At 38.3% G+C, this 23,837-nt stretch overlaps 3 protein-coding genes across 4 annotated transcripts in view; 2 read left to right on the top strand and 1 right to left on the bottom strand.

Moving 5' to 3' along the window:
* The first annotated feature begins 1,332 nt into the window (after positions 1–1,332).
* LOC146678994 (ceroid-lipofuscinosis neuronal protein 6 homolog) lies at positions 1,333–11,019 on the top strand. The gene is made up of 7 exons (XM_085405919.1): positions 1,333–1,511; positions 3,390–3,510; positions 3,643–3,741; positions 4,754–4,942; positions 7,697–7,752; positions 9,452–9,574; positions 10,315–11,019. The coding sequence occupies exons 1-7, from the start codon at positions 1,465–1,467 to the stop codon at positions 10,583–10,585; spliced, it is 906 nt and encodes a 301-aa protein (XP_085262045.1). The 5' UTR covers positions 1,333–1,464; the 3' UTR covers positions 10,586–11,019.
* Positions 11,020–11,319: 300 nt separating this feature from the next.
* Positions 11,320–17,405, top strand: LOC146678993 (calmodulin-like protein 4). The gene is made up of 5 exons (XM_085405932.1): positions 11,320–13,742; positions 13,850–13,880; positions 14,095–14,235; positions 14,628–14,816; positions 16,833–17,405. The coding sequence occupies exons 1-5, from the start codon at positions 13,740–13,742 to the stop codon at positions 16,928–16,930; spliced, it is 462 nt and encodes a 153-aa protein (XP_085262058.1). The 5' UTR covers positions 11,320–13,739; the 3' UTR covers positions 16,931–17,405.
* A 344-nt stretch (positions 17,406–17,749) lies between these two features.
* The window catches only part of adamts7 (a disintegrin-like and metallopeptidase (reprolysin type) with thrombospondin type 1 motif, 7), a 97,955-nt gene continuing 91,867 nt past the window's right edge, over positions 17,750–23,837 (bottom strand). For both annotated transcript variants that reach the window (XM_085405896.1, XM_085405888.1), the window contains exon 24: positions 17,750–22,809. In XM_085405896.1, coding sequence (XP_085262022.1) covers positions 22,667–22,809 — 143 coding nt within the window. In that variant the 3' untranslated portion in view covers positions 17,750–22,666. The remainder of the gene's footprint in view (positions 22,810–23,837) is intronic.

Below are 23,837 nucleotides of genomic sequence, written 5' to 3'. Positions count from 1 at the left end.
TTCACTGGAGAGAATACAGAAGACCTGATGTTGTCTTCACAATCACTAAGACACTCTGCTGCATTAAGACTTGCCTTGAGCATTAGGAATGGTGTTATGACATTGTAGGCCATGTGGAAATAGTCTCCAGCACTGGGCTTGTTCAGTGGAAACCACTCCAGAGGAAGAATGATCTGAAACATATGTAAGAAAATACTGGTTTCCACTGAAATTGAAAATATTGATGTAACCATCCATTTGCCTTTTTTTCCTTCATTAGATTTAAACCACAAGAGGTACGAAGAAATTGCACTGAGCCTTCCTACCATAACAATGGGCCTTCCAAAGTCTAATATCCAGTTCTGCACAGTGAGACACAGCCACAGGTCAAAGTGGAAGCGCTGCTTTTTCTTCTGTGGCACATTTTCCTTTGAAACACCAGGAGCGCTGTAAACATACAGTAAGTCATTGTAATAGAGCAAGCATTACCAAAGCAAAGGGCAACACAGCTGCCGAGCACTTAACAGACATATATATATATATATATATATATATATATATATATATATATATATACACACATACACATACACATACATACAATTCAGGGTTGAAGTGGAGCAGCAGGAAATCTCAGCTGACACTGGGTGAGAGGTAGGGTAAACAATGGGTAGGTCACTAACAAAGGACCAACAATCCCACCTCGCATTCACACCCGTTAACCTAACATGTATGTCTTTAAACTGTGTTTTCCTGGTTTTTAACCCCTTTAGTATGGAGGACCACGAGAGCCCTCCATATAATCCAGTTGCTAATTCAAATGTTAATCCCTGAGCTAATCTGTGAGCGAACAGGAAAGGGAAATGGATTTTGAAATGAGGAGTGGAATTGCCATTTTAAAATGCATTTTGAAAATCAGTTAAATTGGAATTCGAAAATGGTTTTTGAAATGAAGTTTTTTTTAAAATATTTTGAAAATCAGTTTTTTAATGAGGAATTCAAAAATGAATTTACAAATGCGGAATGTATTATACAATTCATTATTTAAGCACAGAATTCTGTATTTCAATGTGCGTGGCTCCTGAATCCTTACATTCATTATAACAACTTTGAACTTGATGACTAAAAAACGTCCTTATAAGTTCACTTATTTGCTTATTTATTTATTCAGGCTTCGAAGATTGTATTTTATAGTTTTTAATCTGTAAGACTGAAGTTGGTAATTGAGCTGCCTAGCCTACAAATCACAACTCGGGGTGAAGTGTGCCCTCTCCACTTCTAGTGTCTTTGCTGCAGTTTGATTGGTGGATTCTCCTGATGGGCGGAAACAAGGCGACAGCCCGGAAGCGACAGCGCTCGTGACCATTAACTGTACACAAAATGTTTAGGGTAGTTGAATCCCGCTAGCTTTCCACACCTGTGACCACGGAGCTGTATGAGTAGGTAAAGTAAACGAGACCATCGGCTGCCTACACGGAAACAACGATGCAGACTGTACGAAAGCGTCAAGGCAAGGATTTACACCTGAAGAGGTTTGTACTCTAAACATGAAGATGTCGCTGCTGTTATCGTCGCCTTGCTGAAGGGCAGTCGGTTCATAAACACAGAAAGCGTAAAGCTTAAAGAAACGAACGTCTGTAAAACCCGGAGAATAAATGTTTTCTACAGTACAGGATCTGCTTATCTCTTCTTCTCCTGCATGTATCCAGGAACAGATGCTGGAGGCTGGACTGCGCGCCAAGTGAATGATTGGACGTACAAATGAAAACGGAGGCGCGCATGCTCCGTTTGATAGCGCCAGTTAGGCGTTATTTCAAGCCAAATGTTGTAGAAACAAAATCCTGGCTTCTTGCGGGGAAGCCTGTTGTTGTATTTACCTCGCTCTTGTCTTCAGGCTTTCTGATGACATGACAGGAACACCAGCTAACTCTGGAAAATCTCACACTGGCTGTGTAGCTGATCTGGATGTAACTAGTCTGTTTTCAGTCTTCAGACATCTGGCCAGCAAACACAATCATGTAAAAAGAAGACAAAATAGATCAGGTCAAGCAAAAGCAAAAAATCAAAAGGGGCTATAGGAAAAGAACACGTGGAACTACAGCATTTGAGACCTTAAGTCATATAAAGCCTGACTTGTGTCTTTACAGGTCTAGACCAGTGTTGTCAAACGTCACAGGCCATAATCGGCTCTGCAAAGACTCCACTGTGGCCTACTGGATCCTTTGGAAAATGGGAAGGAGGGCATAAATTCTTGGACTATTAAATGCATAAGTTTTGAATGTTTTCCTATTAATAAAGCCCTCCCACATGGGCATCTTTACTACACCAAAGTAATTACAACTTTTACAATTGGTCCACAAAAACTGGGCAGTTTTTGTGACTCACTTACTCCTGTGAAATTTTATAATCACAGGGCAACGAGCTACCTCAATTCCTTTTGTAATTTCACACATTTAGTTGTTACAATTTAAGCTCAAAGAGTCAAGCTGAAAGATCTCTTTCATATATTACAGCAGCATTTCTTTATCATGTGGAAAAACTGACATGTACCATTGAAATTGCCTTTCTTTTTCTTATATTAATTAAAGCTCAGGGATGAAATGTTCAACTGAACTTCTTTTTCATTGACAGAAAGGGGGAGTGTCACTAGTCCAGCCCACTTAAGATCAAAGTGGGCTATATATATTCCATAATATATAATGAGTTTGAAATTCCTGGTCTAGACACATAGGTTAGACTGACACAGCTTTAAGCTGAATCAGCAGTGGTTGCTACTAGCAGCAGTATGTTGAACTGAAACCAACAAGTGGCTGCAAAAGTTTCCCAGCAGCTGAGTTTTGCAAAAAAAATTGTGTGGCTTCATTAATTTTTGCAGCTTCATGATCAATATGTCTGGATGGCAAGAAAAAGGATTTCAGGCAGATGCAGATGGTCACAGCACTCTTTGCAGTAAATACTGGTTTTGCTGGTGTTACAAGGGAGCCTGTAATCCTTGAGGAAGGCTGAAAGCCCATGGGGGATTTATCTGCACTCATCTTCCTGCTTTCCCAGTGCATATGTTGAACTATAGGGACTGTGCTCAACATGCTACAGGAAATTGCACAGCTGCACACAATAAACAGCAGGTTGGATAGTTCAGCAGTTTCACAGCTGCTGCATAATTATTACTCTGAAATCAAAGAGTGGAGGATGCAAGGGGGGTGAAAAGAGAATAAACTTGTGTTTTAAAATAACATTTTAAAATACTGTAGTTTTACCATCAATATAAAATACTCGAATTCAAGTAAGGAAACCACGTGCTCTTAACCTGAAATAAATGCAGTAACATGTCTGTTAAGGGCTCGGCAGCTGTGTTGCCCTTTGCTTTGGTAATGCTTGCTCTATTACAATGACTTACTGTATGTTTACAGCGCTCCTGGTGTTTCAAAGGAAAATGTGCCACAGAAGAAAAAGCAGCGCTTCCACTTTGACCTGTGGCTGTGTCTCACTGTGCAGAACTGGATATTAGACTTTGGAAGGCCCATTGTTATGGTAGGAAGGCTCAGTGCAATTTCTTCGTACCTCTTGTGGTTTAAATCTAATGAAGGAAAAAAAGGCAAATGGATGGTTACATCAATATTTTCAATTTCAGTGGAAACCAGTATTTTCTTACATATGTTTCAGATCATTCTTCCTCTGGAGTGGTTTCCACTGAACAAGCCCAGTGCTGGAGACTATTTCCACATGGCCTACAATGTCATAACACCATTCCTAATGCTCAAGGCAAGTCTTAATGCAGCAGAGTGTCTTAGTGATTGTGAAGACAACATCAGGTCTTCTGTATTCTCTCCAGTGAATAATTTCTATGTGAATACTTGACCTACTGTGTAACTCTTTATTTCAATATTGCTTTTACTGCAGTTGCATCAGGACAATCTGGTTTTCTGTTGCTTTACAGACTGAAATCTGTGCTGACTTTTAATGTTTCGTATCTTATTGCTTATGTGTGATTCCTATACAGTTAGGACAGTTCAAGACTCTCAAGTCTAGGAGAGGCAAAGATTTCAGCATTCCAGATCTTGTCATTCCTTTTCTGCTCTGCATGTTGTGACTGCTGGCCATGTTTTGATTTTTGATAGTTTAGTTTTCACCAATAAAAATCTAATTTTGGGCAGGCCCTAGTTAGAAAAACCTTCCAGGGATTACTGAGCTTGTTTAATACCTGCTTTAAGAGACTGTAACTCAACATGGCAACATTATATCCAACATCATTTTGGGTTAATTTTTTTTTCTCAGTTTCAGGAATCAGAATTGCATCAGTTAAAATGTTGTGTAATAATTTTGTGTTATGATTTTTCAGGTGCATTTTGAGGCAGACTATTTAGGTTCTTGCAAACCAACATAAAAACCCATAATTCAACGCCTGACTGGCAAAGAGACAGTGTTACTTCTAGTCAGTGTAATGACGCAAGTTGCATGCTTTTGTTAGAGGATGTAGGTCATCCGTGTGGTTGTGTTATGAAACAAGCTATTTGCCCCGTAATATCCATTACCTTTAAGGCAGATCTATATTTAAGAGACAGGAAGAACTAGGCAGGTGCAGCTGAATAGATAAAAACACAAACACACCTAGATAAAGTCAAAAACATATTCAAGAAAAGAAAAACGGCACATGTAGGCTGTGTGAAAAAAAGTCTCAGAGATAACGCACAGGCGCTGTGGTTGAAGCCAGTTCTTAAAGGTGTCCCCAGAATAACTCTTTTAAGGTATACATGTTTGTTTCTGCTCCATTCAGCTGATTGAGCGCAGTCCGAGAGTGCTGTCTCGCACAGCCGTGTACCTCTGCATCATCACGTTCGTCATGGGAGCCAGCATCCACCTGGTGGGAGACTCCATCAACCACCGGCTCATCCTGAGTGGCTATCAGCTGCACCTATCAGTGAGGGAGAACCCCATCATCAAAGACCTTAAACCAGCTTCACTGGTAAGATGGCAAACAGCTAAGATCCATGGTGGGCTTAGTGGGAATACTGGAATACATGGAGAAGGTTGTCAAAGTGTGTCGTTGTATGTTATTTATGTAAGTGGGACAACTTCATGCATGCTGCTCGTACAAAAAATATTGTTTGTCTTCAGCAGTTTAAAAAAGCTGTTCTTTTTGAACTGAGAGCACACCGCAGAAACACGCATCACCGCAGCTATTTAGATGCAGCAGACTTTATCCTGCTGTGTGGGAGTGGAGCTTATTTTTCTCTCTGCTCCTTCGTCGTCATCATCACATCTTTTATTGTCACATCGACCAGAAGCAGAACATCGTACCTTTGATAGTGTGGTGTTTGTCAACGCTTATATACTGTGGGTTAATGTAGCAGCACAACAGCAGTCATGTTAAGATTTTATACCCTGGCTTTATTTGTTCCATGTCCCTATTGCTGGAACGGTTCGCAGCCGAGTGTGAAGCAGCGGGAATGAGGATCAGCACCTCCAAATCTGAGGCCATGGTTCTCAGCCGGAAAAGGGTGGAGTGCCCACTCCGGGTCGGGGATGAGTTCCTGCCCCAAGTGGAGGAGTTCAAGTATCTCGGGCTCTTGTTCGCGAGTGATGGGAGAAGGGAGCCGGAGATCGACAGACGGATTGGGGCTGCAGCTGCAGTAATGCGGACGCTGCACCGGTCCGTCGTGGTGAAGAGGGAGCTGAGTGTAAAAGCGAAGCTCTCAATTTACCGGTCGGTCTACGTCCCTACCCTCACCTATGGCCACGAGCTGTGGGTAGTGACCGAAAGAACGAGATCGCGGATACAAGCGGCAGAAATGAGCTTCCTCCGAAGGGTGGCTGGCCTCTCCCTTAGAGATAGGGTGAGAAGTTCGGCCATCCGGGAGGGGCTCAGAGTAGAGCAGCTGCTGCTCCACATCGAAAGGAGCCAGCTGAGGTGGTTCGGGCATCTGACAAGGATGCCCCCTGGGCGCCTCCTGGGTGAGGTGTTCCAGGCATGTCCCACCGGGAGGAGGCCCCGGGGCAGACCCAGGACACGCTGGAGAGATTATATCTCTCGGCTGGCCTGGGAACGCCTTGGTGTTCCCCCGGATATGCTGGAGGAGGTGGCTGGGGAGAGGGAGGTCTGGGCCTCTTTGCTTAGGCTGCTGCCCCCGCGACCCGGCCCCGGACAAAGCGGATGAGGATGGATGGATGGATGGCTTTATTTGTTCCTGATTTATTTCCCTGCTGATTCCAGGGGAAGAAATCACTACGGATCTTATTTATTACAAAACCAAGATTCATATGTAGTTGTTCAAACATCTGATTGATGCACAACTTCTTACCCCACAGTTAGACCAACAGAGAGTCAAAGAAGGTTTTTAAAAACATTTTTTTACACTGGTTCATGTGAATTTCATTGTGAGGTTTAAACCCATTTACTGCCTACAGAAATGTACGTTTGCTCTCATCTTTCAGCGTAGTACTTTGAGGTGTCGACTGATGTTCCAGATCTCTACTTTTATATGTTTTTTTTCAATTTTTATTATACTCCTTTATTTATCCAAGTAAAAGTGTCATTAAGATTTAAATCTCATTTCCAAGAGGGACCTGGCATCGTGGCAGCAAAAGTTACAAAACATGACAACATAGCAACAATTCGTACAAACATGGGAAAAATACGCAATAGCAGATCATTAAGAGCCACATTTAAAACAGTCACACTGACTAAAAGAGTTATTCTCTCCCTTCTTGAAATGCACTTAAACTCCTTTACGGCAACCATTTCTGACAATCAGTTGTATGATGTTGTGAGAACGAAGGCTGTATTAGTTGCAGTTTAAACACATGTAAACACACAGATAGGAGGAAACGAGCCAAGGAGAGATTTATAGTTAAAAACCAACCAATGGGAAAGTCTGTGGATATACTGTACAGAGATGGCCATTTAACAGCAGCATACAGAGAACAGTGATGTACACAATTTCCACAGCCAACAATAAAACATGGTAGATAGTATCTAATCTCTTTAGGTACTGGACTGGTGCATTCATAAAAAGCAGATCGCCGTAATCCAATAAAGGAAAAAAAAAGTGCATAAATTTAAATGTTTTCTCACTTTGAGAGAGAAACAAGATTGATTTCTAAAAAGGTAACTTTGTCCAAGTTTAGTTTCAACTTAGACACAAGCGTTTGAATGTGAGTTTTAAATGACAAATTCTGATCTATAATGATACCTAGATACTTGTAAGATTTGACCATTTTAATTGCAGTCCTTTGAATGGTTTAATCTTAGGAAATGCAGACAACAACTCTTTGCCATTTGAGAATAACATGAACTTGGATTTCTCTAGATTTCATGTCTGTAATTGGCAACTGTAATCAGCAGCTTTTGTGTGTGTGTGAGGCTTCATCAAATGCTTAAAGTCCTCGGTCAACAGCTTTCAACAACTCATCATCTCATGAAATGTGATTTTACACATTCGGAAAAACATCAATTGCGTGAAATCTTTTCTTCAGTAAGTTATAACATTTTTAATATACAGTCACTTCAGGTAAAGCCAGTGTCTTTTTATATTTTTATATTATTTGTATATGTTGTATTATATGTTGTTCACAGCTGTTTGTTTTTTTATCTTGTTTTGCTCTCTGTGAGTTCTGTAATAAAGTTGAAGTTACACATCAAAACACTAGGTGGCACTGTAGCATAAGGTTGTGTGTCTGGGAACGTTTTAATGAATTTAATTTGGTCCTTCTCCCTCAGATTGACTCCTTTGAGCTGCTGTATTATTATGACGAACACCTGGGACATTTAATGTGGTATGTTTACAATAATTATGTTGCATGTACAGAAATGGATCGCTATGAACCACAATTTCCCCTTTTTTGGGTGGGGCGGGGGGTTATCATGGATATGTTTTGAAAAAACATACAAAGGCAAGTAAAGTAATCAGAGCAGAGATTTTGAGGAAATCTGTACACAGTTAGTATTAAGCTTTAATGTGTGACCAGTTTTTGTCTCTAATGAATCCTAATGAAAATGAATCCTATTACGTGCAGGCAAACGGAGAATTTTTCCAGATCACTTGGTTTTATCTTAAAATGAAGAAGAGTTATAGCTCTCCTGCTATTTCTTATTATTGCACAGACTTTTAGTTTTATGGGTTTGTTTATGTTTTATTCCCCTCATAATGTTCCAGCATTGCATTTTCACTGCTGAGGTAAAGGAATTACAGTTTTCAGTGGACGAGTCTGCTGTTCGCTCAGTAATGCAGATATGGGTGTGGTTTGAGTATTGCAGTTCTGGAAAGAAGATAGAGGGTGAGTAGGGAGATTGCTAATATGTTGAATCAGGATGAACAGTACTGTAGTTGTCTTTTTATCCCCTTGCTCTCCGGTGCTGCCAAAGAACTCATATGAAATTAGATGAGTGAGTTGAGACAGTGTTTAAGCTTCCTCTGCTCAGGCGTTACATAAGCAGCCTCATGAAGGGTTGAACTGCTTTGTGACAGATGACAGGACACGAGGGAAGGTGCAGCTGTGAAGTGTTCAGCGCCTTGGCCCCAAAACCAACAGGTTACTTTTATACACATTCTTTTATTTATGTTTTAATATGAAGAACATAATCTTTTAAACATGAAAATATAAATGAGTACACAAACCTGGATATGTGCACTTTCGTACACATATCCAGGATCCTTTGAATTCTAAGTTGCAAGCATAAATTGTAGTACTGATGTGATTTGTGATACACTAATAGTAGTACGCAAAAATCGGTGTAGTTGTTAAGGAAGCAGGAATATGAGCAGAGACTATGTTAAACTCATATAATCACTTGCTGTTCTCGCCAAATTAGTTTGACAAATATAATGAAAAGCCGTTAATGGAGCAAATAAGTGGACCTGATGGGAAAATAATGTTCCTTTTAAATCTTTGGGCTCATCCAAATGGAGATAATCATTTTACAGGAGATGAAACATATTTACAGTCGGACTAAATTTACACAAATAAGAACCATCAATAATAATTACAAACTCTGGGTGGTATGAAAGACTCTAGCTTGAGACCAGCTGACAGTTTAATAGATTTCAGAGGTGTTATTAACTGACCATGTACAGCACATCCCTGTAATATTTACTCTGAAAATAAAATGCAGTTTATTTTATTACATTCTTGATCAGCGATTAGATTCATTTATTTTTACAACTGTTCTGCTAAATTGCCACTTTCATTTTAATTCACTGCTTAAAAATGTACTAATAATTTTTGCAGATGTTAAGTTAAACAAATGACCTCATTATCGTTATCATGTCTAAACATTTAATAACAAAAAGAGAAAGAAATGGGGTTTTTTTTCTCCTTCTGCTTTTGTGGTTTGTTAAATACTGTTTACTTTTTTTTAGGGTTTCATTGAGCCGAGCTCAATAATATTTTTCATTGCCCGTTTATAAAGATGTACTTGAACATAATGTTCATCCTGTGCAGAGGATAAGGGTTTGCTTCTTTTTTTTTCCGCCAGGTATATTCCTTTCTTTATCATTCTGTTCATCTACTTCACCGGTTGCTTCTCCAGTGGTGAAGAACAGAAAAAGGTTCCTCTTGCTGGTTGGCTGTTGCTGGGACCAAGCGCTCTCTACTATTGGTCAGTCTATCCTTTAGACACACTACATAGATTACCAGACACACAAACTCACCATGAATACATTCAGTTGTTATTAAAGTGATGAAAACTGTGAAGGACATCTGAAGTCTAATCATGGGCTTTAGAGAAGAAATGCTTAACACTAATTGGGATGATTACAAATAACTTTCATAATCTAAACTAACTGAGATAAAGAAAAGAGTAGACGGACAGCAGTAACGCTCACATTTAAAGTAAAGCCAGGGAAACATTCAGTACTACAAGTGAAGTTAATAGCTTATGAACAGTCCCTCCAATTATTCTGCACTCCAAACTGTTTTAATTTTTTTAGAATGACCTTTAGTATTCTGAACTCCAGTATTTTCTAACCTGTTTCTAAAATCAATTTCTTTCTGTCTAAAAAGTCTGACAAAAATGAACATGCGACTAAACCAGATAAACAAACATCTAACAATTGTCCAAATTGAATTTTACACACAAAGAAAGATATAGACGTGCTTGAGAGCAGCTTTGACGATCCTCTGAAACCTGTGCCATTTTGGAAAAGCAATTACTTTTCTTATCTGACATCTAAACGGTAATATAGTTAGTAATGTGAATAGGATTGTTGCAATATATAGCAGTATTGATGTTTCCATAAAGATTGCAGTTTCCTTATAATAATATTTTGTTGGACATTTAGTATTTGGTTCTCCCTGATGTTCTGACTTCTCCTGTCTCTTTTTTTAAATTTCTTCTAGGTACTTGGTCACTGAAGGACAAATCACTGAACTTTTCCTCCTCACCTTCGTTGCTATGGTTGCTATGGTGATATTCCAACATCATAAAGGACTTGGCCCCGACAGTAACGGTCTGTTCCTGTTCTATAGTTTCGGTGTTACCGTGTTCCTTGTGGCTCTGTGGGTGGCCTATCTGTGGAATGACCCAGTGCTACGCAACAAGTACCCCGGGCTCATTTATGTGCCGGAGCCCTGGTCCTACTACACTTTGCATATAAAGAAGAGCCACTGAAAGGGTTCACCAGTGTTGTACGTTTTTATAAGTGAAAGAAACTGCTCTCTTTTCTTTCTTTTTAAAAAATACATTTTCTCACATTTTGTGTGGCAGAGACATTAGCTGTGCTTAACTATGGCACTTAATAAAACTCATTGATGTGCACTGGTTTTCACTGTTAAACTCAAGGATATTCTGCCTCCTGTCCCAGTACTGAGCAGGGAATTTGCCTCCTTTGTAGATTTTTATATTGATGTATGTGAAATGTTTCGCTCTTTGTCTCTTTTTTAATGCTTGAATCTTGTGGCATGAGAAATCATAAAAGAGACCAACACTGCACACTGTCATGCATCATGTTATCAGTATTAGGGTAGATTTTGCAATTCTCATGTCATACATGTTTAATTTACTAATGCAAATTGGGAATAAATCTGTTCATCATTTTTAAAATATTTTGGCCAAATGGGAATGTGTTAAAATTAAAGATATAAATACTGGACTGGGATTTAGCCAATAAAGACAAAGTGAGCCCCTATGGTCCTTTATTTACCTCTCAATTACCATTACACATGTTCTGTTTTACTTAGAAACCAATCACTGCCTCACGACTGCAACCAGTCATTCAAATATAACTTGTGAATGTGTTGCATTTAAAAATCTATTGCACAGGACCCTAAGATCAGGCACAAATTCAAGCCTCGCTGTTAATTCAAATGAATTAAGTGCCACTTAAACACCTGTGGAGCATTGACATTTTGGGAATGTTTGGCAATGAATTATTTTTAAAGAATTCAATTAATCTGACATATGACGGTGCCACGAAGCAACCTGAATGGAAAAAGAGAAAGCTGACCTTGCATAGCCTCAAAGAATCCAGTCTATTAACAGCTGAATGCTGTAATATTGATCTTTAACACCCCCGAAGAAACAGGTGCTATGGTTACACATGGTCCTCTCTTGACTGTCGGAAAAGATAAAAAGAAGTAGTTACAGTATATAAGTATATTACTTTATCTTAAAATATGCATATTTATAGAAATTTAGTTGCATGGCAAACAAAAAACCCCTTAATAATAGTTGTTTTTTTAAAATGTGGAAAGTATTCACTCATCTGCCTTCAAATTTGAATTTCAGTGACATCCCATTCTTAATCCATAGGGTTTGAATATGATGTTGGTCCACCCTTTGCAGCTATTACAGCTTCAACTCTTCTGGAAAGGCTTCCCACAAAGTTCAGGAGTGTTAATGGGACTTTTTGAACAATCTTAAAGAAGTGTATTTGTGAGGTCAGATACTGAGAAGCCTTGGCTAATTTACCCCTATTGGGTTGAGGCCATGGCTCTGTGCAGGCCAAAGTTATCCACTTATCCATGTCTTTGTGGACGCTGGTGCACAGTCATGTTGGAACAGGAAGGTGCCATCCCCAAACTGTTCCTACGTAATTGAGAGCATGAAATTGTCTATGATGGTGATGTAAGGCTTGAATGCAGCTGTTCAGCCATGGAAGCCCATGAAGCTCTCTACACACTGTTCATGAACTAATCTAAAGGCTACATGAAGTCTGGAGGTCTGTCGTGATCGACTGCACACTAAGTGCCTAAGCATCTGTTGACCTCACTCTCCTCGTGGAGTTGCTGTTGTTTCCAGTCGCTTCCTCTTTTTTATAATACCACTAACAGTGACTGTGGAATATTCAGTATAGAGGAAATTTCATGAGTGGACTTGTTGCACAGGAGGTATCATGTCACGGTACCATGCTGGAAGCTCCTGAGAGCGACCCATTCTTTCACAAATGTGTGTAGAAACAGTCTGCATGCATAGTTACTTGATTTTATACACGTGTGGCTGTGGCAGTGATTGAAACACCTGAATTCAATGATTTGAATGGGTGAGTGAATACTTTTGGCGGTATAGTGTATATGGATTTATAAAAGGTAAAAATAAATAGCAACACAATGACAAAATATTAAAATAACAAGATTAAACCTGACTAATCTTTAAGTGGAGGCCACTATAAGAAGTCTCAGTTTAACATGAAACATCAGCATTACATAAATAACAGGCTCTCTGTTGATTGGTCAGTCAGTCTGGGTCATATGACTGGCTGGCATATGATCCAGCTTAAGTGATTTAGCATCTTTTCACACCTTCTTGTATCACCTAGTCGAATCCCATGCAATGTCTTAGTAAGAAGGCTTTCTATTTCGCCTGCACCCAAACACCCGAGTCTTTTGCACCTCCTGCCTTTTAAGGACACTGTGAATTACAATACAACTTTATTTGTTTATTTATACAGCAATAAAAGGAAATATAAGAACAAAGTTACTAAGAACAGATATAGCTAAAAGATGAAGTACATAAATAAGAAATTGAACCAAATATAAAATAGGGACACTAACTACAGTAGATGGAAAAGCTATGTTGAATAAATGAGTTTTTAAACAGGATTTAAAAGATAAAACGGAGTCTGACGCACGCAACAAAACATCAACTATTCTCTTGTTGATGTTTTGTTTCACTTCAGAACTAAAGCATTAAATATAAACCTCAAGCTGAAGTATATTTAATCCCCTGCTGAATTTCTATGTTTGCTCACTTAGAAAAAAAAGTCTCTAATTTTTACGGTAGTTTGATCTTAATGGAGCGAAACAGAATATCAGCACAAATCCAGAAAAAATACATAAATGTATACATTTATTTGCATCATTACAGGTGGGTTTAGATGTCTGCAAATATTTGTTCCTGCACAGTTTGTTATTGCAAAATTTGGATTCTAATATGATTTGTATAGCACTGCTCCATGGTGAATGGGATTTTTTAAATGTGCATTTTAAATTAAAAAACAAAACAAAAAACGTCATACTATCACTTAGATATTTATCTGAAGTTATCTGGGAGTTTTAAATCTTGCTTTTAACTTGATGTTAGACAACGTTTGTATGATGTGTCACTGTGGTAACATATGGTAGTTGTCTAGTAGTAAGCGGTCCCTTTTATGGGAGGGGTGGTAAGAGGAAGGACAATGCAGCGCTGTGGATCCGATATCTGTGTTTCCACAGCAACAGATATTAAATTACGATGGGTGTTGGACTTTAAACAGAGGTGGAGGGACAGGTGACGCAGGCTTCAGTAAACTGTCTTCTTCCTGAACAGAAACGCAGCAGTCTCAGACATGGTAAGAAATTCCATTTTCCATTGAGCCTTTTTGTGTATTTTCTTACACAACAGACCATTTTTCTGTATTTACCTAACAAGTGACGCCACACTATTGTCACCTTGCAGGCTAAATTCCTCTCACAAGCTCAGATCAATGGTAAGATTCATCTACAGGTGCATGTTGTCAATCACTGTTTCACTCTGTTACTGATGTTTGAAATTATTTATTTGTACAAAACAACCAAACTCTCTTCTTTTTTAGTCTAATTAATTCCTGTTTACCGAAGATTTACTGTGAAAGCTCCTCACTAATTACAACAAGGGGGGAAAAAAAGTACTGTCATTCAAAAACTTTGTTTTCCCCACTGCAGAGTACAAAGAGTGCTTCTCATTGTATGACAAGAATCAAAACGGCAAGATAAATAACAATGACCTGATCACAGTTATGCGCTGCCTGGGTACAAGCCCCACACCTGGTGAAATCAGGAGACATCTACAAGTCCACAAAATTGGTAAACTATAACATGCAGTAAATCAAAGTCTTTTTGTCTTTGAATAACAGCTTGTTGTGGGTGTAGCATAAGGGACAAGTCTGAGAGGTGACGTTTAAATGACAGTAATTTCAAATTGCACTGACAGTCTTTACTACTACCGTTGAAGCATAAACTGGTGTTTGTGCTTTAAAATTCGTGGTTTTGTACATTTTTCTTACAGCCTTCTTAATGTGTGCTACATACAGTATAACACTATATATCCTTAAGAAATGCAGGGAAAAGACAGCAAATAAAAATAACAAAGGGCCTAAAGAAGTACAAGAGCAAAGGGCATTTTCTTTTTAAACTTACATTAATCATCAAGTCAAGGTTAAATAAAATGTACCACCTGATTTCACATTTGTGTTTAGAAAAGTCTGCTGAGGTGGAGTTCTCTACGTTCCTGTCAATAATGCACAGACAGATGCAACAGGAGGATCCCAAAGTGGAAATCCTGGAGGCCTTGAAGATGACGGACAAGCAGAAGAAGGGATACATCGAGGCATCTGAGCTGCGGGCCAAGCTCACCATGTTAGGAGAGAAACTCACAAACAAAGAAGGTAGAGCAAGTGAGGTTTCTAATTAATGAGATGTTACGTTTTTACCGGCCTACAGCTGAGCCTTTTTACTGATACCTCGCAACAATACTGCCAATATTAGATGATTACGTAGTGTTTCATAATCCAAAGTGAGTCTTAAGGTCTCTAATAAATATCTTGAGGACGTTTCGATCTGAGCTCAAATAGCTGAGCTTGTAGGGCATTGCACGACAGGAAGGACACCACTATGGTCTGTCTCTCCACAAAGTTTGTGAAATTCATTTTGGTAGTTTTAATCCTGCTCACAGGAAGATGCAAAGAGATGCACCTCTCACCTTTGCAGAGAAATAACCAATAAACCATTTCCATATTTCTATAAGTACAAAGAACTTATTCTTTGCTTCAGTATCGAACATCGAAACACCAATAAACCACCATTTATCTGAATACTTTATGACTGCAGTAAATATCAAATGTTGAATCAGGAGAAAAAAATGAATTTATAATGAACTCTGAACCTGATAGTTTTCCACAGTTGATTTCTTTAATGATACACGTGTTCTGCATCTTGACACAGTAACTGATCCACCCCTCAAAAAGTGACTAATCGCAGGAAGTTTGTCTTTAGAGCTGAGCTCAGAATGTCGTAGGTAATTACAATAGTTTCTCTCCTGGTATTTACTCCGTGGCTCCTAAAGGCCACTCCCTCCTTCCTGTCAGGAAATGCATTTGCTGTTGTGTTGCATGCTGATTAAGCGACAATTCGTTTTCCCATCAGAGAGATATTGTGTGAAATATTTCACTAACACTACCCGACAGAATATTATGAATACTAGTAAAGCCCTAGCAATAGCAATGTCAACAAAGACATATGTTGAGGACTATTTATAAGCTTTGTTCTCTGAAGGGGTTACAGCACAGAGGTGTGTAACATCATCTGTGACCTCTATAGAATTTTTTTTTCAACCTTGAAATCATAGCTGAAGTCAAACCCTGGCAGATGTCTGACCGTACAGGTCAATCCAACAGGGGGCACAAGTTTTGTGACACCAGGGGGACGGACTGGGCGACACCACCTTTGTACTGAACTTGTTCCCCTGACAAGCTGCTGAATAGTTGATCCTCAGGCTTTGTTTTAATTTCCACAAAAAGCTAAAATCTGTGACTGATTGGCATATGATGCAGCTTAAGTGATTTAGCGTCACAACTTTTTGTATCGCCTAATTAAATCACAGACAATGTCTTACTTAGTAAGAAGGCTTTTTATTTTTGCCTGCACCCAAGCACCGGAGTCCCTTGCACTTCCTGTCATTTAAGGACACTGTGAATTCTCTTATTGATGTTTTGTTTCACTTCAGATGTAAAGCGTTAAATATGAACCTCAAGCTGAGAGTTTTAATGGAAGGACTCCTGCTGGGATTCGGATATCTGGTTAAATCTCCAGGGTGGATTTTTAAGTTTTTCAAAGCCACCTCATTCACACAGTGACGGGTCTCAGAGCAACATAAGCTGTATTTCAAAGTCTGTGGATGGGTTCTGTGTACATTAAGCTGTTTATAGTTAAATGAAGCTCAAAAGGCTTCTCAGTGGGGAGACATTTATCAAGTTTTTGGATTCCCGAACTGCTGAAGAAGATAGTAATGCCAATTTCCTAAAAGAAGAGACAACCGACAACCATTTTGAGTATTCAGGACATTTTCAAGACATGAAAAAGTACTGGAATGAAAATCTTTAACTACACTTTTGTAGTTAAGTCAACAAGGGTCCATGGTGTATGATATGAAGAGACATAAACCCTTAGGAAACTAGTATGAGTACAGCTCACAGATAAATACTGGAAGGGAATATTTGTGACTGAAATATAATGTGTTGTGTTGCAAAATATTATTTTCAGTCAATATTGTTTTTCTTTATTTCATCCCTGTTAAATATCTCACAATAGCAACAGCAATAACACTAATTATAACCATAATTTATGGTGCGATTTGGCTGCTTATCCACTTATGCTCTTATGTTTTCTCCATCTTCCTCGTGTAGTGGACGACCTCTTCAGAGAGGCACACATCAAGTCAAATGGGATCGTCAAATACGAAGAGTTCACAGCGATGCTGACGCTGCCACCTGTTGATTACTGATTTTTAAAAAAAGAAAACAACTACGTCAAACGTCAGGACAACAAGCTACGTTGGAAAACTGACTCTGAATATCAAGAAGGTGACATCATAGTCACATTTTGCACATGAAGTTCGGTTGTGTTAAATTTGCCTGTTGGTACAGCAAAAGTTTTTCACAATGATTATTTCTTGAATATTTTATGATTAATACACAATACTTTAATTTCTTTCCATAACTCTCCTTTGTAACTGAACACTACACAGTACGTGTTAGCATGTGACCCTGGTGTAAAGCCATTAGATCCTCAGCGCCATAGCTGACCACGCTTCACCCAATTAAATCCTATCCCTTGGGTGTTAATATTGACTAGTGAGTATGTACCAATCTCATCTTTTATGAGAGTTTCAAGTGTTCACACGTTGTTGTTCAACAAGCTTGTATGTAAAAGTTGTGGAATTTGAAAGAAAATAAACTAATTCCTGCTGGTATTTAGAAACTCCGACAGCTCCAATTTCTCTGTCCTCTCAAATCTTACATGCATAAATAACTGTCTCACATTTGACATTTATTAAAATTCTATTTAAATAAGTGACATCTCATATTTATATTTCCTTTTATTAAGGGCTACAGCCATAAAATCTTTGTGTTTCACATGTTTTAATTAGTAGCGTTTAGCACAGTGTAGCACTATGCATACTTAATGACAAAACACTCACAGACTAATTCAATGAATGCCATTTTCTCCACATTTATTGTATGGGCTAAACTTTAATGGTTCATTAAAGTTAATTATACCACGGTGTAAGTGCTGTGAAAAGATGCTACTTAACAATCTGATTGCTTCAGTGTGAACGTGTTTAATGACTACTACACATGTGGCATTATGTCCATTCAACATAAGTGGTTGATCTTATGATTGGAAACCAACAATTTCATTAAATGTACAGAGATGAATCTTTAAAAATAAAACAAAGTACAGGAATAAATCACTAACAAACTAAAAAACAACAACAAAACAATAAAAAACAACTATGCAACTAAACGTGGCAGGTATGTAAAGTTCTTTACTCATCTAAATTGTCTGTAAATATAAAGGTTGTACATGTCGAAGTACTGGCTTGTTTTTGCCTTCAAAAATAAGAAGAACTACTAATGAGAATAAATGAGCAAAGGTGTGAAAAACAGAACATTTTATCTTAGTGGTAACAGCAAGGCTGATATCAAACATATATTAGTAAAGTCTGAGTTTCATGCAAGTGTAACCTGAGTTCACCTGTGCCTTCCCTGTTATGACATATCAAAATGTTGTAAAAATACTATGTCTGCTCCAAGATAAACAACTACCATTAGCATGCCCAAATACTACCTAAAGTAGGCCAGGCATAATATCCATTACTTTGAGTTGCGATATAAATAACCCTGGTCTCTAGGCCTAATGTTTCAGTGGTGTTAATTGGCCCCAAATGCTTTTATGTCAGTGCTTAGTGGTTTTGTCCCATCCTTTACTGGAATCAGACAGATTAGAGTCCTCATCCATTAGCCTGTTGTTTGGTAAAAAATGAAACATGCTCCCTTCTACACACATCAATAACCACCTGGCAGGTTTACCATCTAGGCTTCATTCGTCATGGTTATATCTTAAATTTATCTTAAATGTCACAGTCCTTGGCTCTTTGTCATGATCCGGGCAAAGACTTTTCCCTATACAAAGTTAGGAGAAAAATCATTACATGTGTAATCCAGCAGCATGCTTCAGAGGTATTTCAATGGCCTATTTCAATGGCCTTTGCAGTTACCAAATTTTGGTAACTGCAAAAGTAATTTACGAGTTCTTTCATTTCCCAAGAAGCTGCTGCTTTGAACCACAAGTGAGTCCAGCATTAATCTCGTTGATAGTCGCACAAAACACCAAAACGTTTACATGTTTACTTGATATCAAGTTGGTAAATCTGCCACTGCATACATGTTAATGCTACAGTACTGTGCAAAATTCTCAAGCAACGCCTCATTTCTTTATATTTTGTTAGGAAAATAGGATGTAGGTGCAGCAAACACATGGAAATACAGTATATAAGGCAAAGCCAGTCTGTACCTGTACTCTTGTACAATTAATACATTTTATATTTGGTATGAGCACCTTTATTCTTCAACTGAACTCTTAGGCAAGCTTCCTTCTCATTTCTTTAAGTAGTCTTCTAAGAATAGTTCTCCAGGCTTCTTGAAGGACATTCAAATCTCTTCCTTTTTTGTTCCATTCTGTCAAAAATCATCCCTCACTACACTAAAACTACACTACAAGAAAATTTAGGTGTTTGGAAGCAAATTTTAAAAGGATGAGGGGTAGATCGAGACATTTGCACAGTGGTGTGCAATAACATTAAAAATGTGTCAAACAGAGCAACAAGCAACTAAAAAGCCAGGGGTACACAATAATCCTCTGTAATTGTAAAGTCATCATACATTCTGATGATGTATGAATCTTTGATAATAACAAATATATAAAAACTTGGCATTCACTGGACAGAATTTTAGGTATTACAATTCTTTTCAGCTACACTACATACATATGTAATTTGGTCTTTTTATTGTGATTTTTGACAAAAGGATATAGATATGTGGTAATTTTTCCCCTTTACTCCTTATCATCACTTGTTTAATAGCTTTACAGAAGCTTGCTTTTTCGTTTTTAATCATTAGATATGTAAGACCATATATGACGGCACTGAACTGAGAAATCTGAGTTACTTTCCAGTTTCTGAAGAAAGTTTTTAATGAATATGTAATTATCATGAATTCTCATAACAGAACATGGCAATAATTAAACACCTAGAAAAGTATAAAATACCACATATTACTGATTCTTCCACTAATTTACCCTTCTGAATCTATTGTATTATGATGTGCTATGTTATCTTAATTTCCCTCCATTCGACCATTATTTTAATCAAGAGTTATTGTTGACATCAAATGATCCAGTACTCAAGAAGTTAAGGCACTGGGCCTGCCAATACCTGACACAATGTTTTTTTTTGGCTATGTGGCCTCAAGCACCAGGTATTGACTGCAGCTTTTCCTTTTGAAATTTACATTTTACTTTGTAACTTTAAAGTCACAAAGTAAAAGTTTGCTTAAACTGTCCCTCGAAGCAATTACAGTATAATAATCACAGCATAAAACCTAAGCTTCACATCTCTGCTCGCTTGTCAAAATTTGGAAGAGTATTTGCTATCTTGGAACCAAAGGTGACCCTATTTGAACAGTAGGAACACTATGTTTGCAGGTAAAGCTAGCTAGCTCGATTAGCGTAGTGTATCCATAGATTGGATAACATATAAACAAAATTCTTCGATTTAGTTTAATAAACTGCAGCAGAGACTTCATGTGGGCAAGTTGCTAATTAAATAAAGCCATGCACCGCCATCTGATTATTTATTTTCCACAAAATTTTCACAATAAAGGCTCGATATCCTTTTGAGACTTTCCAAAATAAAAAAGGAAATAAATACAAATTGCGCTTGCAAATTCTGTCAGTGCAGCAACTGTTTCTCTGTGCTGACAGAGGGAGAGCATTTTTTGGTAAAGGTCATTATAAATAGAATTTCAGAGACTAGCTTTAACTTTTTATTGAAATCATTTTTCATGTTCGCATGTGTAAACATTACTGGGTTGCACACATCTCCTAGCCACAACACAGCCACATTCAACATGTCCAAATCCAGAAGTAGCTCCTTCAGTCTTTTCTGGACAACACTGATCAGTTATGAACGGCTGATCTGAATAAACTGGCAGATGTGTCGAGTTCCTCTGTTATCAGGGTCATGTCTGTGGGCTTTTTATCAAAGGCAGCAACTGCTATAATGAATGGTTTATTGCTTATAAGGAGAGCATTTAATGTTACCAGTCTTTGACATTTTTTTAATCTTGATTTTAAGTGCTTTTCAAAGGTGTTTAGACACATTCTGTTTTCAGTAAACTCTCTTAATCAACTAAATTCATCATGCTTCAGAAGAGAAGTGCCAAAAACACAAGCACAGGTCTTTGGTAAGCCATCTTTTTTCATGACCTTCAGGATTTTCCCACCTATTTGTCTTCTTCCTATCCACAGAAAAACTGAAGGCTAATATGCATTCTCTTGTTTCCATTTAACTGAAAACCACAATCAAATGCAGATTTTGTGATGTAACCAAAACTACCAGTTGCAAGATAAATGCAGAGAGTGGGGGCGTGGTCACTAAACAACGGTGGCCTTCATAAGTCATGATAAATGTTAAAGGTGTAGGATTTGAAAAGAATGAAAATATTTCTGAATTTTTAACAGCCTGCATTGGTAGGAGAGCACATTTATAGCATGTCTAAACCTGAGAGCCAAAACACCCACAAAAAATTAGAAATATAGCTGGTTAAAATAAACTGAAATCACACTTTAAGGGACAGGGCTCTGCAAACAGTCAGTTATTTGTTACTTAGAAAATATGCACCACTTATTTTTTCTTTATGACATCTGTACCACTTCATGCTGTATGTAAAACCACAGTGAGAGCTATATCCTGTCGGTTCTAACGTGTACAGTCTCCGTTGCTGTCCAAAAAATTAAAGCACTGTACCAGCCATAAAGATACAATAAATGAGTGGTTTGTCTATCCGGTTGTTCAGTCTGACGTCACTAGCCGTGTCTGGGTCTAAACTCCGCTGCAGGTCCATATATCAAACGATCACCATGGCATTACTGAGAGTTGAAAAACTGTCTAAAGTCTTTCATCTGTAATAAAATGATCAGCGTTCTGCTCTACCAGGTGTAACAATTGAGTATAACATCCAGGCATCCATGAAAACGGAATTTATGACATTTAACGGAGTTAGAAGTTAGCAGGGAGTTAGCTCGCTAGCTTCTATCTAAATACAATATAGCATGTCCTGACTGCGGGGTTTTGGAAACAAATTAAAACGTACAGCTCTGTTATCACTTCCAACATAAATGAAGACAGAAAACTAAACAGCAGTGACGTTTGTAGGGTTACTGAAGTTTGGCTAGCTGGTATATAATGATGTGCTACGTGACCGCTAGCGACACAGCTATGTTAGCATAATATAAACAAGCTAACTTTTTTTCGACTCGATAAAAGTTAACGTGAGTGTTCTCGGTGGTCAGGAACAAATGTAATCGCATGGCAGGATGCTGTAAAAGGACCAAACTTCAGCCAGGAGAACAACTGAGATAATCCATCCACAATACGAGGTTAGTCATTCATATACTGCTGCATGGGCTGGGCTGTAGTTACATCCTAAGGTTTTAAAAACTGAGCTTAAATAAATGATTAGCGGTAATAAAAGCCGAGGGAGGTCAACAGTGATCACTGACTGTTTTAGGAGCTTTTTGAGATCAAATAGAAGAAAATACATAACATTAAACATGTTAACAACACAAAAGCCATATTAAACGCAGACTACTTTAGACCCGGAAGTAGGATTTGTCGCGTCATCACTGAACAACCGGATATCTAAAAATGCATCATACTGCTAGCTACATTGATTGGATACTCCCATGTCTAATGTAACAAAGAAATGTGCAGCAAACAAATATTTACAATCTCGCTACTTTGCTTGTTCAATTTCATCAGCACAAACATGCAGAGTCCAGGTGTGTGTAAGATTCATAACCAGTCCGTAGTTCAGAAAAAGGGCTCAGATTGTTGACTTTTAATGATGATTAGATTACATCACTCAGTGGTACAATCAGTGTGCTTGTGAGCTGCACCTTAGCTGCGAGGGCTGCTGAAGTGGGAGTGCTGGCTGCAGGATTTACAGCACTGTGCTTGTACGTTGGGGAGGTGGCAACGGCCGAGCCATCGAAGTGTCTGACAGAAACGAAATGTCAGCCGATCGTGGAGACAGACTGTTCCTGTGTAGGTGAGAAGCAAACAGAGGTCACACACGCAAAGGTTAAATACAGACCTCATTCGGGACACACAAAGTCACATTTACTGACAATTCAACAAGCTGATATATAAGTAAGCAAGACCCCCTGAAATGACACATAGAGTGGATACAAAAGGGGATTAATAAAAGGAATCAGTAATTTTAATTTGTTCTTAAGTACAGGAGAAATAGTTTAACCTCGATTCTGAACTCAGAAGTATAAAACACGAACCAGAGCTCTTTGAGAAAGAAATGTGGAGATGAAATCAACTAGCGGCGTCGTGTGATCTCGTAAATGCCTGCTTTTAAGCATCAAAAGCACAATAAGTGTATTAAGGCAACTCTTAACACTAACGTGGGACTTCAAGTAAAAATACAGCTTTATGTCTACTTAGGAAAATTAACTTTTTTTCAGCTCCAGATGTAATTATTGCCTAGCATTAGTCCGTGCTTTCGTAAGCATATTTCTAATATATTTAAAGACTGGGATCACATTTTCCACAAAACAATCGGACTTTGAGGTGTCTGAGATGTAAGCTGATAAATCCTGAAAGAATGTTAAAAAAAAACATCAGTGTTGTCAATCCAAACTAATGGTCTTTTTATGCTGGAGAAATAGTTGATCAGCGGTACTCATGTGCCCCTTTATTAACACTAATTCTAGTGCTCAGTGTTGCTGTTGCATTGTCTTCATTTGTTTTAGACAAATTAAGAGTTTCCTGTGACTGTGCTAAAGTACTTCTTGCACCAGACCCTTAGATATTCTAGACCCAGTGCATATTGTCAGAAATTCTTATTTCATCCACCAGCAAGGCACCCTTGTACCATTTCCTACATTTTGTTTCTGTCTACTCTCTATATCTATATCCTGTCCAAAAAAGGCTAAAAATGCCCCCAAAATAAAAGACTGGGATTGTTTGTGACTGAATGTGGTTAAGTTGGCAATTATATCCCATTTGCTATGTGATAAAACAGCAGTTAGCTTTGATAGAGAAACTTTCTAAATCTGCT

The sequence above is a fragment of the Rhamphochromis longiceps genome, linkage group LG1 (assembly GCF_057381845.1).
Source record: "Rhamphochromis longiceps isolate RC_006_pf linkage group LG1, R_longiceps_female_GT1.1, whole genome shotgun sequence".
Classification (NCBI taxonomy): domain Eukaryota; kingdom Metazoa; phylum Chordata; class Actinopteri; order Cichliformes; family Cichlidae; genus Rhamphochromis; species Rhamphochromis longiceps.
The sequence above is the reverse complement of the archived record's forward strand: the minus strand, read 5'-3'. Positions and strand labels throughout refer to the sequence as shown.

Excerpts from the sequence above, each read along its gene's own strand:
- LOC146678994 (XM_085405919.1), top strand. The coding sequence starts at position 1,465 with ATGCAGACTGTACGAAAGCGTCAAGGCAAGGATTTACACCTGAAGAG. Across the intron at positions 1,512-3,389 it reads AAGGATTTACACCTGAAGAG|CGCTCCTGGTGTTTCAAAGG; the intron begins GTTTGTACTCTA and ends GTATGTTTACAG. Across the intron at positions 9,575-10,314 it reads CCAAGCGCTCTCTACTATTG|GTACTTGGTCACTGAAGGAC; the intron begins GTCAGTCTATCC and ends AATTTCTTCTAG.
- LOC146678993 (XM_085405932.1), top strand. Across the intron at positions 14,236-14,627 it reads TCTACAAGTCCACAAAATTG|AAAAGTCTGCTGAGGTGGAG; the intron begins GTAAACTATAAC and ends ATTTGTGTTTAG. Across the intron at positions 14,817-16,832 it reads GAAACTCACAAACAAAGAAG|TGGACGACCTCTTCAGAGAG; the intron begins GTAGAGCAAGTG and ends TTCCTCGTGTAG.